Source organism: Taeniopygia guttata, chromosome 1 (genome assembly GCF_048771995.1).
Source record: "Taeniopygia guttata chromosome 1, bTaeGut7.mat, whole genome shotgun sequence".
Taxonomy (NCBI): domain Eukaryota; kingdom Metazoa; phylum Chordata; class Aves; order Passeriformes; family Estrildidae; genus Taeniopygia; species Taeniopygia guttata.
This window is the reverse complement of record NC_133024.1, coordinates 102,669,900-102,682,463: the sequence shown is the minus strand read 5'-3', so window position 1 is coordinate 102,682,463 and position 12,564 is coordinate 102,669,900. Positions and strand designations below refer to the sequence as shown.

Genomic DNA, 12,564 nt, shown 5'->3' with positions numbered 1-12,564 from the left:
ACTGCTTGAACAGCTGGAAATATTAAGAGCATGGAGTAGTTAATCTGTCAGAGGAGTACATATAAGCAGAGGAGTAGAAAGAAGGATACATGAGCCAATCAAAGATAGGATAAAAAGCTGCCTGGATTGCAAAGACAAACTTCTATCAATTCTAGCACAGACAAATAAGTGGTCTTAATAACCAGACTTCACAGAATTAGATTAATTTAGAATGGAAGGAACCTTTTTAGATCATCCAGTTGAACATTGACACACACTACCACCCCCACAGACAGTAAAAGCAGAACTAACTTCAAAGAGTTTTCAGAGACGTTTCATGCAAAACCAAAAAAAAAAAAAAAATCAGAGCAGTATCAGGCCCTATCCCCTGCAAGACTATGGAAAGAATAAAGAAAGAAAATTGAATAAAGATTATAAATCAAAGCCTGTGAAAAGAAAGAGCATGCTACTAAATGAATCAAAAGGTAAGCAAAGTCAAGATACAGAGAAAATGTCTTGCAGAGGGGAAAAAATAAGGGCAGGTTTCATTCGTTATTTCTTTAAAATGTTAATAGGATCACAATTCTCGAGTTCTCTGACTAAGATCATAAAGGGAATTATGAAAAGTAAGCCTCAAAAAAATCATTAAGTTTGAAAGAGTCTTATGATTATGCTATAGTATTTACTCTTCAGGCAATGCATTTGACATCACAGCAAATGAGGCACAAACAAAGATCATGAACATGTTAAACAAAAAGCAATATCAAAATTTTCCCTTCTACATTACTAATTGAAAACAGGTGCAGTCTTTATTATTCAATCCTGAAAAAGTCATAATGAGAAGAGAACACTCCTTGCATGCGAGGAACAGAAATCCTTTCATAATTATGCTCCATTCAGCAATCACTGACTTAAAAGACAAAAAAAAAGGAAAAATAACAATAGCGGGTTCTTTTTAAGTAGCAATTTCATATTAGAGCCATTGATTTCATCAAGATATCTATGATTATTACCACTCCCATCACCAAGCTGTTCAGCCCAGTACGGTCTCATATTTAAGTTTGAAATCCCAACTCACAACAAAAGGTGTTAACAAAGAAATGTATCTGACTCAATACTTACAGCTTCACCTGAAAAAAAACTCCAACAACATGTGAAAGAACCTTCTGGTAAAGACACATGAAGCAAAAACTAGAAACCAAATATCCTAGAGCTGCTGATGCAATGAGGGGATGGATGGGAAGTGCTCAGAACAGATATGAACACAAACTGTTTTGTTGGAGCTGAGATCAGAATGATGCAATTTGAAGAATACGATAGCTAGCAATCTTAATTCAAAGACAATAAATAGTTGATTAGGTACAAAACAGACCTCATATTTTTCAGACCACCTTCCTCCCTTGACAGACATGCCTTTCCTCTGTATAAAATCATGCAACTAATATAGTACAGGCTTTTTGTTCATCCACATGAATTTTGAGTTACTTTTCCAAAAACAAGAAAGCATGCTCAGTTGTTGCATCACTGATCAGGAAATTAACAACTTCAGTGTATAAAATTTTAAGAAAGACAACGGGTCACCAACACTGAACAGTGTTAGTAAGTCCCTTTTACTTCCCTACCTCTATACTAGGCCAAGAGATGACATTCTTCTCCCAGTCACAAGCCCTGTTCTACCTCTTCTGTACAGAGGTACAGAAAAACAAGAGATTAACATCTTAGAGCACAGAGGCACAGGACAACTGAATGTAATTCAGTCAAGTCTGAAAACCCTAATTTTCAAAAAGAAAATCTGAAGAAAAATAATCAGATTAGCATTTTCTGCCTTTAACTGAACAGTTACCTGGCTGACTGAACTGATCTTCATAAGCATCCAGCCAATAAAATCTTAAGACTTGATCACCACTTTCCCCATTCACAAGGGGAAGGAGATTGGGGTCCAGTTGAACTTCTGCTGTTGCTAGATCAGCTTCATCCTCATCAATTCTATCCCAACATGAGAGACCTGGGAGAGAACTTCTGCAGGTTTTGCAGAAGAATAAAAAAACAATTAAAATTGTGCCTTTGCTACAATCACCATTTTGCTTTTTTCCAGGCCTATATTCTTACACCTTTTGCTTCTCTTTCCACTATCAAGCAACACTCCCAACAGCTGGGTTTCCTCAGGTTTCTTCTGAAAAGAGGGATGGAGTGACAAAGACAGAAACCCACATTTAAGTATGGGCCTTGATACACCAAACACAGACTTTGAAAATCAGTCATCTGGTATTTCAGCCTTGGTCAATATCAAATATAGCTATCCATCTATACAAGTTGCTTAGTGGGAATAATGGATTATTTCAACAAAACTACCTTTCCAGTCTGTTTAGGTCTTTTACATAATTTAATTATTTTACAGTTTGAAGGATTTTGTTATGGAAACATATGATTCAAGATTTTCCAAACAATTTTTTAAAACCCCCAAAAAGAGGGAAAAGCCCGCTTTTTTCCTATTTCCAAAGGTATAGCTGTTCACCATTACTTTTAGCAACAAAACTTTTACCTACATCTATTACAAAATACTTTCAGATTCACTTAGAGTAAGTATTGTTAGAAATTCCTTGGTTTTGCTTACTGATATCAAAGTTCACTATTCAACACTTAAACATTGAGTCACCTTCAGTGTGCTGAAATACATGCTGTCGCATGCTAGATCCCAAAAACATCTAATATTTTTCAATTAAGTAGCTATCAGCACGTTACTATTCTTAATGTAACTACAAAGAAAAAAGCATTACAGAGGATTATTATAATTCTGTCTATATCACAATTATCCCTTTGGCAAAGACAAATATGAAGCTAAATCTAAGGTTAATGGAAACTGAGAGCCTTCTTAGTTGAAGAAAAAAAAGAAGCAAAAGAGATTCTTACAAGACAGATGTCTCTTTCTTCTCTGATTCTAGCTGCTCTGTCTCTTTCTTCTCAATTTCACTGTCTCTTTTCAAACTTTCAGCTGTCTCAGGTATAGTTTCCACATGTTCTGCTTCCATAGGTTCATCAAAGTCCTCCTCATCAAAATGCATCATTCCCTGATCATCATCTGGAAGCGCTGCAGGTAGAACTAAAGGCTCGAATCATCAAAATGACACACTGCATACTATAGCAGTATGCAGAAATAGCACACTGTAAGCATGACCATAATATGCAGTATAGGTAGCTTAAATATAATACTTTGTTCTATCTAAATTAGTATAATTTAACAAGTGTTTTAAAACTACTGTACCATATTTAAAGAGTTTCCAGAATTATGCTTTTATTTACTTTTGATACCTTTAGTAGCTTTCTCTCCTACTGCCTTCACTAATCTCTCATTTTCTATAGGCTTTTGCACATGCTTGGTGTCCTCATTTTCAGAGACTCTGACAGATTTTGCTGTATAATTGGGGTGTTTAGGATGAAATGAAGCTGGAGGAGTTTCCTTTCTGACATGAGCAGGAGCTTTCTTTGATACAGGGGTGATTACCTGAAAAACATTTCCACCATGATTTTAAAATAATCATGTGAAAACAAAGAAGGAAAAAATAAACAACAAAACCTTTCACTTGCTATTTGCAGATCTAGTAACCAGGGGTAGAGGAAAAGTTCCACATATTTTGCACTATGATCCTCTCTTACTGTATCTCCCCATTTTTTCCAGCTGCTTCTAGTTTTGAACACAACTGTTAAGATAAGTAGCACTGGTGATTATTTTCAACATAAGAGTTGATGTCACAGAAGGTCTCACCAATCAGATGTATCTACACTATTCCATTTTCCTTCTATAGACCATTACCAACTATCTCTTTGTATTTCCAGCTATAAAGTCCTTTCCATTTACCAGAAATCCTAACAAAATGCTAGCCTTCCATCCTTAGCAGCCCATCCTCCTCTCACTCCAAAATCTTCCACTAGGGCAAACTTCTATCCATAGCTTCATTTTCCATTTGTTTTCCATTTCTGCAAACGATTGGTTTCTTATCCTTTTCCACACTGCTGCTTATTTCACCTCCCATCCTCCTCTCCTTGCCACAAGGGTCTTTTCCACTCTTTGGAAAAGAGAGTAGAAACTCACCTTCTTGTGATGCACTGAACACAGTAACAACAGCTTCACCTGTCAAATGTACCAGCTACAAACTCCTACTGTACTACAGACACAAAACTAATTGTACTGTTTGTGGGTTCACATGAAAGGCAATGCAGAAAAAGGCACGAAGTTACACTGTAACACTGCTATGGAAGCTTAGGAGAAAATGAATTTCCAGGAGGAGAAACAAAAGTCAACAGTAGTCAAATCAACAAAAACACAGTTTAGCACTTATTAATAATGAGAACATTTTTCTTTTCCACTTTACCTTAGAAGTTTGGGACTGCACAGAGAAAGGATTGAGTGGTACTCCAGCAGATCTTTTCCTTTTCAACATTATAACTGGTGGTGGACTTAGCTGAACTGTCTGAATTTTGAAAGAATAGAGAAAGTGACAAAAGGAAGAGTTGTTAAGTGCTTTCTTTTGCCTTGGTTAGTAACATTTTCCATCAATGAGAAAGAGGGACACCAATATTTTTGGCTGATGAAGAAAACACCTCCTGATATGAAACCCAGCCCCATAAAATAATGTTACTGAGAAATCAGCCCATGAAGATACACTAGATTTTTTGGGAAAGGAAACAATCTGAGAAAAACTGCCATCAGTAAATGAAACAGTTTTCAAACAGCGGGAATTTCAATAGCTAACTGTGCCTTTATTGCACAAGTATCAGAATAACTTTTGCTGGTTTTCATGTCTGCTGAAGCAGTAGTATTGAAGATACATGCCTTATGAAAGGCTGAAGTGCTCTTTCAGTACTGTCCCACTAGAGGAAAACACATTTTAACGTATTTACATGTAAAGATATTTTATACATAACCTTATCGACTGCTAATAACAAAAGAAATTTTACAAAACAAACAACAAAACAAAAAATCAGTAGCTAACTAGTATTTAAGTAAATAGAAGCCATACTGTAATTATTAACATTATTTTCCCTAATCAATGTTCCACAAATTTGACAGCATTAAATATTTCTTTAATGATACGGGGGGGAGCGGGGGCAGTTTTAGTCATGAGGGGTTTTATAGCCTCAATCAGGTGTCAGCAGGAGTAAAATAATAAGAACACAAAACTAAGAGAATAACTTTACTTTGGGACATCCTATACCCTTTACTGGGCTGAAGAAACATGTTAAGCTTATTATGGTTCAACATATTCCACCTCAGTATCTCACCACTGCAGCAGTTTCGACATTTACAGGTGAGCAATCCTTTTGGGTTTAAGAAATCTTGCTAAAAGGGCACTACGTATTTGAGACAGTCCAACCCTGTCACAGCAGCCACCCTGCACTCCTGCCTCCAAGGGAGTGTTAACCTTGTTTTCTGCAGTAAATCATGGGAAGCAGGAAGCAGTCAGAGGTCCAGGTTACATCACCTGCTGAAACACTGCTCCCTCAGCTCCTCCCATACAGGTCAGATGGAGATGTCCCACAGCTCCCTGGCTGAGGTGTGTGACAGATACACAGCACACAATTCAGAGGGAGCCAAGTCCTCGTTCACTCCACAGTGACTAAAACCTTGAAGGCTGCATTAGAATAGGCTCCACATCATCTTGATATAAACCCTCTGTAATCAGGTGACAGAGGTATTGCCTTATCAAGCAATGTAGTCATGCAACATCTGCATGGGGGAGACAACAGGCAGACAGCACACACGTGCAATATATCAATGAGATGTGCTAGGGATAAAATCAGTCTTAGATTGTCTAGTTTCATAAAAAACCTGTATTTTCTTGGTATGTTCCATGACAAGTTAAATTGATTAAGGTTGTTTCAAACAGATTTTATTAACATACTTACTTCAGCACTAATATCTTGAAGAATATCCCCAAGTAAATCATCCTTGGACAGGTCCACAGTTTTCTGTAAGGTAAGTTTAGCCACACAGTTCTCAGTTATATGTGCAAACTCAATCAGGAGAACAGCAGTAAATGACTAGAGGATTTCCACAAAACATATACAGTATTTTCAGAAATGCTCCAGACACAAGGGATCATAATAGAAGTTTGCTTTGCTTGACACAAAAAACAAAAATGAGCCTTTGGTTTACTCCACTCCCACTAAAACTGTAAACAAGTCAGAAATATTTAAATTCAAAAATGTAAAAACTTACATCTGTGTTTTTCTTCCCAGCACTGGCCATAAACATAGACTTAATTGTGTTTGGCTTTGACACTACAGATTTCTTCATGTTCTTTTTATCAATCGTAGATGTTTTGCCACCTCTTCCTACCAGAACAAAAAATCACAAATTGTGAATTTTACATAAGAAAAGTACAATGTTTACAGGTCCAGTTATTAGCAGGGATGGACAGCCAAGGTAGTCTGCTTCTACGTTTACACTTCTGGCTGAAATGAAGCCTAGTCATCTTTCAACTTTGTAGCAGCTATCATGCACACACAGAATTGAAAAACCCTCTCATCACCCTGTCTTTCCTACTCACGTCAGAGATGCCTTTTGCATACTCCAGAAAAAGGACCAAGATACTTTACATGGAAGCATTTCCAGGGAAAAAAAGAATGAATGTCCAGGAGTTTGGCACTAGGCTTGGATTCGCAACATCAGACTCAGTCTCTCAGTTTGACACTAGATTCCATTAAAAAATTGGGACAATCATATGATCCTAGATTCTTACAAGTACGTAAGTATTTTAATGGTCAAAAGAAACCACACATCTTTTAGGCACTGGCTTTGAAAACCAAGACTCTTCCCAGACACATTTTTTCTAGAAGTGAATCCCCACTCCAGAGAAGACTGAGCAGCAGTGCCCCAGCGGTGCTGAAGCAGTTAACAGAGATGTGACCTCAATTTGTGCACCTCCATCCTCTGCATCACTGGGGCTGAATAAAATCCACAGGCACCGAATGACAGAGCTTCAAGTAATCTGTCATTTGGCCATTTACCACATTTACTGAAAGTTGCCCATTTTGGGTACCTTTTAAATGACCCTGGGAGACAGTCTTCAGTGGCCACATGCAAGTTACCTTTCTTATTGGAAATAAGAGCATCATCATCCAGATCTTCATCAAAGATTTCCCTTCCATCTTCTACATAACCTATCCCATCTGTAGAAAATTATTTTAAAATTGCAGTTTAAATTCATATAAATACATATTTAAACATTCCCCCCCCTTTAATATAGAGCAAAAGTTACAAAAGCAAGTATTAAAAACTACAGCACTCTCAGCTGTATCTTCTATTAGACTAAATACATTCTTATTTGTTTAATTAGAAATTATCCATAACAGTAATTTTTTTTTTTTGGCAAAACTGTAACAATAACAGGAAATAAAATTTCAACAGCAGGTCTTCATGGAAAAATATCTTCATTATCATCCTAACACACTGCTATTAGAACAATCCAAGATTAATTTCAATTAAAAGAATACCTTTCTCGTGTCTCCTAAAACAAATTTTAAGAATGTACTAACAATAACGTACCTCAAAGCATGAGTATTATGAAGCCTAATTGAATTATAACACTAGAACCAAAATAACTCTCCAAATTAATCTTAACTTACCATCATCAACAATCCAGTCATCATCCTGACGGTCTCTGACCATCTTGGAGTATTCATCCTCATCTATTTCATCATAAACACCCGTGAACTCCTCAACCTACAGTAAAGGTAAACTGAGGATTAACAGTTTCCATACCATCAATACTGTAGATCATCAGTCAGAATATAAAAGTTCCCCAAAATGCACGTAGGGTTCCTTCACTGCTACATTGTTCACCACTCATAAACACAGTTATTCATTAAATTTCTTTTTTGGCAGTGATAAAAGACAAGTTATCAATTTTTAAAATTATTACAGTATACTGAAACTCAAAATCTTCCAAAGCACTGGCAGAGATTTCATTTTAAAACTACTTGTTTTATTGCTCATTTAATTACCAAAAAAAAATTTTAATAAAAAACCTAGCAGTGGAGACTTCTGGCCTTGGCTCTACTCTCAATCACCAATCTCAGCTCAGTGAAAAGGAAAGGGGTTTGATGTACCCAAGCAGAGTGCTCAGAGAAAATTTGCATGTTAATGATCTACAGACTTCTGGTTTCTTTACATTTATTCACCTCAATGAGGAAGTCACTTCCTGTTGGCACCACGACTGGACAGTGTTACAGTACCAATGTTACACTGCCAGATTTCAGTTCCACCACTTAAACTGTGGTCTCTTTGTGGAAATAAGCATATTAATATTAATGGTTTGAGTCATGTAAAGCGCTGGAATTTAAGTTTAATATAATTTGAGCTTTAAAAAAAAAGTACTGCCTATCATAACATTAGGCTCATTTTGTTTCCTCTGACTATAAATGGTGATTAAGTTTCTCAGCTCACACTGACTTTTAATTAAGAAGAAAAGATGAGGAATTTTCACCTCATATTTTAATTTTTCCCCAGCTTTGGCTTTTTTCAGACGTTCAAGTGCTTCTTGCTGACCTCTTCTATTTTTCCTCTCACGTCTAGAACGTGATGCTGCAAAACTTCCAGACTCACTCATAGCTGTAATTAATAAAAAACAAGAGAAATTAGTTTAACAGTGAGCTGTTAGCTTTGGTACTTAAGTGTTCAGTAATGTATTAATACATGACTGCAGTTATGCTTAAAACCAAAACCTCCTTGGCTAAAAGCACAGTCACAGATGGCTCTTCCTAAGCCAATTCTGGAATGATACTGAGGGCATGGCCTGACAGGGAGCTCAAACAGCCCTCTCATGCCAGCTCACATTCAGCGTGAAGCTACCACCTAGAATTCCTAAGCACCTCTCAAATCTCATCAGCCTTTCCCTGTAAGAGATCCGCCCCCTACCCCTTCCCGGGAATTTCCAGCTCCTTTTATTTTGCATGTCTCCATGACAACTCAGGAATACCAGACTTAGAGAAGGCCTACACTGCTACAAAGCAGTGATGTTTTTAGGCGGTTTCCACAAGGTTTGAGTGTGACCAGATTGAGACAAACTAGAAACCTGTTAACAGCTGACACCCCATTTCCTCTTCCACTTCCTTCCCTTCCAAATGCTCTCCCCAGCAAGATGCTTTCTACTTCTCCAGACCTTTTTTCTTTCTCTTAATTTGGGGAAGGAGCACCTATCTGACCAGAGGAAACAAACGGAGTCCATCCAAGTTCTAAATGCAAACAAACAGCCCAGGGACAAGGCTGCGGGCTCAGTGGCAGGAGCTGCACACCCCGTGCAGGCAGAGGAGACCCGCGGCTGGCCAGGCGGCCAGAGGAGCAGGGCAGTCCCCTCCTGGTGGCAGCAGGACATCAGCTTGAGAATAGAGCTGCACCCCGGCAGCGTAGCTGAAGGAAGGCCGGGTTTGTGTCGCTAAGGGCTGGGGTAAAAGGGGCATTTGCACCGCTGCTGCCCCATGCAAAGGCGCACCGCTTTGGGCGCGTTTATCTTCTGTCAATCCTCCGCCTTTACTGTACGCCAGCGCCTCACGCAACGCGCTCCTCCGGGACAAGCGTGTTTCCAGCCCCAGCCGGGACCACCCGCGCCCGCCGCTGCCCCCTGGGCTGGGAGTGCCACCACCGGAGACGCGACCGGGGACAGCCGCCCCAGCTGCGGGGCTCCACGGCCGGCGCGGGGCTGTGCGGCCCGAGCCCGTCCGCGGGCGGAGCCCCCCGTTCTGCGCCCCCCGGAGAGGGTTCCGCCGCTGGGGCAGCGCGGGCGCGGCCCCGCCGAGCCGCCCAGAGGGACGCGGGACCCTCGCGCGGCGCGGGCCGCCCCCGCCGCGACCGCCGGACCGCCCGCTCGCCCGCCGCGCACGCGCGCTCCCGCACCCCGTGCTCGCCCTCGCCGCTGCCCGGTCGCCCCCCGCCTGACAGCGAAGCGCCGGCGCCTGCGAGGGACGGTGACAGGCAGAAGGACAAGGACTGGGGGCCCGGCCGCTCCGCCGCCCGCGGGTCTCACCGTCCCGGCCCCGCGCGCCGCTCTCCGCCATGGCGGTCGCGCCAAAGGCTCCCGAAAGTGGCGCGAGACGGGAGCCCCGCGCGCCGTCGCCGGGGCCGCAGCCAATCAGCGGGCGTGGGGGCGGGGCCGCCCCGGGCGCGGAGGGAGCGCGGCCCGCGGGAAGGGCCCGGCGCGGCCCGGGCCAGAGAGGCCCGCCCGGGAGCGCCGCGCGGGCCGGCGGAGCCGCTGCCTGAGAGCGGCCTGAGGGCCGGGTCGGGCTGGGCCGGGCCCGCTGCTGCGGCCGCGGCTTCCCAGGCGCTCCTTTGGCCCGCGGTGTCCCGAGAGTTGCGGCTGAAACCTCTGAGCAGTGCTCCACCTGCTGCAGGGGCCCATAGCCCATCCGGGCCCGGTGCCGCAGTTGGGACAAAGCCATGTTTAAATGCCTTGTCATAAGTACATCACGACTAAATGTCACGTATTTTATACGTGACGACTAAAATCACGTATAAAATACATCTCCTGAGCTGGGAGAAGGTGGTGGTTCATGCCAGCTGGATAAAAGCTGGAGCGTGAGGGTGGAGGATCACCTCCAACAACGTTCTCAGTGGGAGAAACTGAGGTTTCCATCGACCTGTAACCCCTAAACATCGAATATTGATCATGACAATACGTATGTAGGAGCCATGGTCTTCATTTTGCATATTTAGGTGTGATGCTCTATCACAAGTTTCAGAACTTCTTCTGTAAATGACTCTTTAGAGCCTTTCAGAGGCTGGTAGAGACTGATCCGCTTAGTGACAAAATACATTTTTACACATATATGTGTGTGTATCTGTATTTAAATGTGTTTTATATAGCTATGACCACATATAGTTTATATTTATATATATTTATTTATATATATAAAATATTGGATGCCCTCCTATTTTCCAAACCCCTTTTCCTTTTTATTTTCTTCTTCATTACAAATGGAAAGGAGAAAAAAAAAAAAAAAAAAAAAAACCACGTAGATTCAGACTGGATTTCTGATATCTCAAGTGGCCATGTGTGTGGAAGGCTCTGAGAAAATACCCACCAGACCTTTGTTCCTGCATACCTCTGACTTGGTCAGGGTGGGAAGTTGGGGTATGTTCTCTTCCTTTTGATGCTACAGAGACACCTTCACTCAAATGTGTCAAGAGTACTTACACAACAGCCTTCAGCTGAGGAGCAAGGACTGTGTCCAGAAAATGATATATTTCAGTTTCAAGCAAAGATGGGAAAAGGTTTTAAAAGCTTCAGTTAAGATAACTGAAGTGTTACAAGTCCTCTCTTCTAAAAGGGTTCAGGTCTGTCCGTGTGTATATTCAGAAACCCAGAGAAACTGATGGGGTTCATGCTGTTTCACCAGAGATTAACCTCGATATTTTGTCCAAAAACATCACTGCTGGTCAGTCATTACTCAAAAAACCTACCACCATCATTTGTACAATTTTGTGGAGAAGCATTTACTGCTCATCAGGCACTGACTCCAGCTTCTTGCAAAGGCAGGTGGCACCACAGGGTTCTCTCCTTAGGGCTGATAGGCTGTTGCAGAAATGTGAACTAATATTATTTGGTCTGAATATACTGGTTGTTTTCAACTGTCTGGAGGAGAGACTTCATATAGTTCTGAAAATGAAAATTACTTTCCTTTCTTCTCCACCAGGACTCCTTTGCATTGGTAAGAGGAATAAAAATCCTCCCAATCCTCCAAACTTACATACCCAGGTGCTAGTACAACATTATCCCAGTGCTGGACCTATCTTAGGTGGAAGTAAAAGAATGACCCCAGCCACCTGTGGCAGCTCTGTGGTGCCGAAAGAGGCTGGATGACAGCCAGAGTGCCCATTGCCAGGGAGAGTGAGACCCCTCTCAGCTGTACTTAGTTAATAGGCCAGCTTAGCTGTAGCAAACATGCATCCTTGGAAACACTGACAGCCACAGGAAGAATCCCTCTCTGATCTGCTGTCCTGGTTTCTACCACAATCAAGTTAATTTTCTTCCTAGTAAGTGGTGCAGGACTGTGTTTTGGATTCTGGAAGTAATAATGCTGATAACACACTGATGTTTTGGTTGTTGCTGGGCAGTGTTCACACTAAGTCCAGGGCTTTTCAGCTTCTCACTCCACCCTGCCAGCAAGGAGGCTGCAGGGCACAAGGAGCTGGGAGGAGGCACAACCAGGACAGCTGACCCCAGCTGATATTCCATACCAAAAGATATTGTGCTCAGTATATAAAATGGGGGGAAACTGGCCAGAGGCCACTGCTCAAAACTGTTTGAGCCTCAGTCAGTGAGTGGTGAGCAATTGCACTGTGCATCACTTACTCTGTATATTTTAATTATTGTTGTTCTTCTTTTCTCTTCCTTTTTTCCCCTATTAAACTGTTTTTGTCTCAACCCCAATACTTAAATTTGGGGTTTTCTTCCCCCAGTTCTCTCCCCATCCCACGCAGTGGGTGGGTGGGAGAGTGAGTGAGTGGCTGTGTGCTGTTTAGCTGCCTGCCAGGTTAAACCAACAACACCAACACACAGCCTCTGCTTCACAGGAGTGTGGCACTATTTG

General features: G+C 41.8%; 1 protein-coding gene across 4 annotated transcripts in view; it reads right to left on the bottom strand.

Moving 5' to 3' along the window:
• Window positions 1-10,540, bottom strand: part of POLA1 (DNA polymerase alpha 1, catalytic subunit) — a 181,649-nt gene extending 171,109 nt beyond the window's left edge. For 2 of the 4 annotated variants that reach the window (XM_072934808.1, XM_030282388.4), the window contains exons 1-10: window positions 10,002-10,540; window positions 8,466-8,590; window positions 7,606-7,702; window positions 7,069-7,149; window positions 6,197-6,312; window positions 5,884-5,946; window positions 4,350-4,448; window positions 3,289-3,481; window positions 2,890-3,079; window positions 1,823-1,998 (exon numbers count right to left, since the gene is read on the bottom strand). In XM_072934808.1, coding sequence (XP_072790909.1) covers window positions 1,823-1,998; window positions 2,890-3,079; window positions 3,289-3,481; window positions 4,350-4,448; window positions 5,884-5,946; window positions 6,197-6,312; window positions 7,069-7,149; window positions 7,606-7,702; window positions 8,466-8,590; window positions 10,002-10,431 — 1,570 coding nt within the window. In that variant the 5' untranslated portion in view covers window positions 10,432-10,540. The remainder of the gene's footprint in view (window positions 1-1,822; window positions 1,999-2,889; window positions 3,080-3,288; window positions 3,482-4,349; window positions 4,449-5,883; window positions 5,947-6,196; window positions 6,313-7,068; window positions 7,150-7,605; window positions 7,703-8,465; window positions 8,591-10,001) is intronic. The other 2 variants (XM_030282374.4, XM_030282381.4) reach the window with 2 other exon arrangements.
• Between the last annotated feature and the right edge of the window lie 2,024 nt (window positions 10,541-12,564).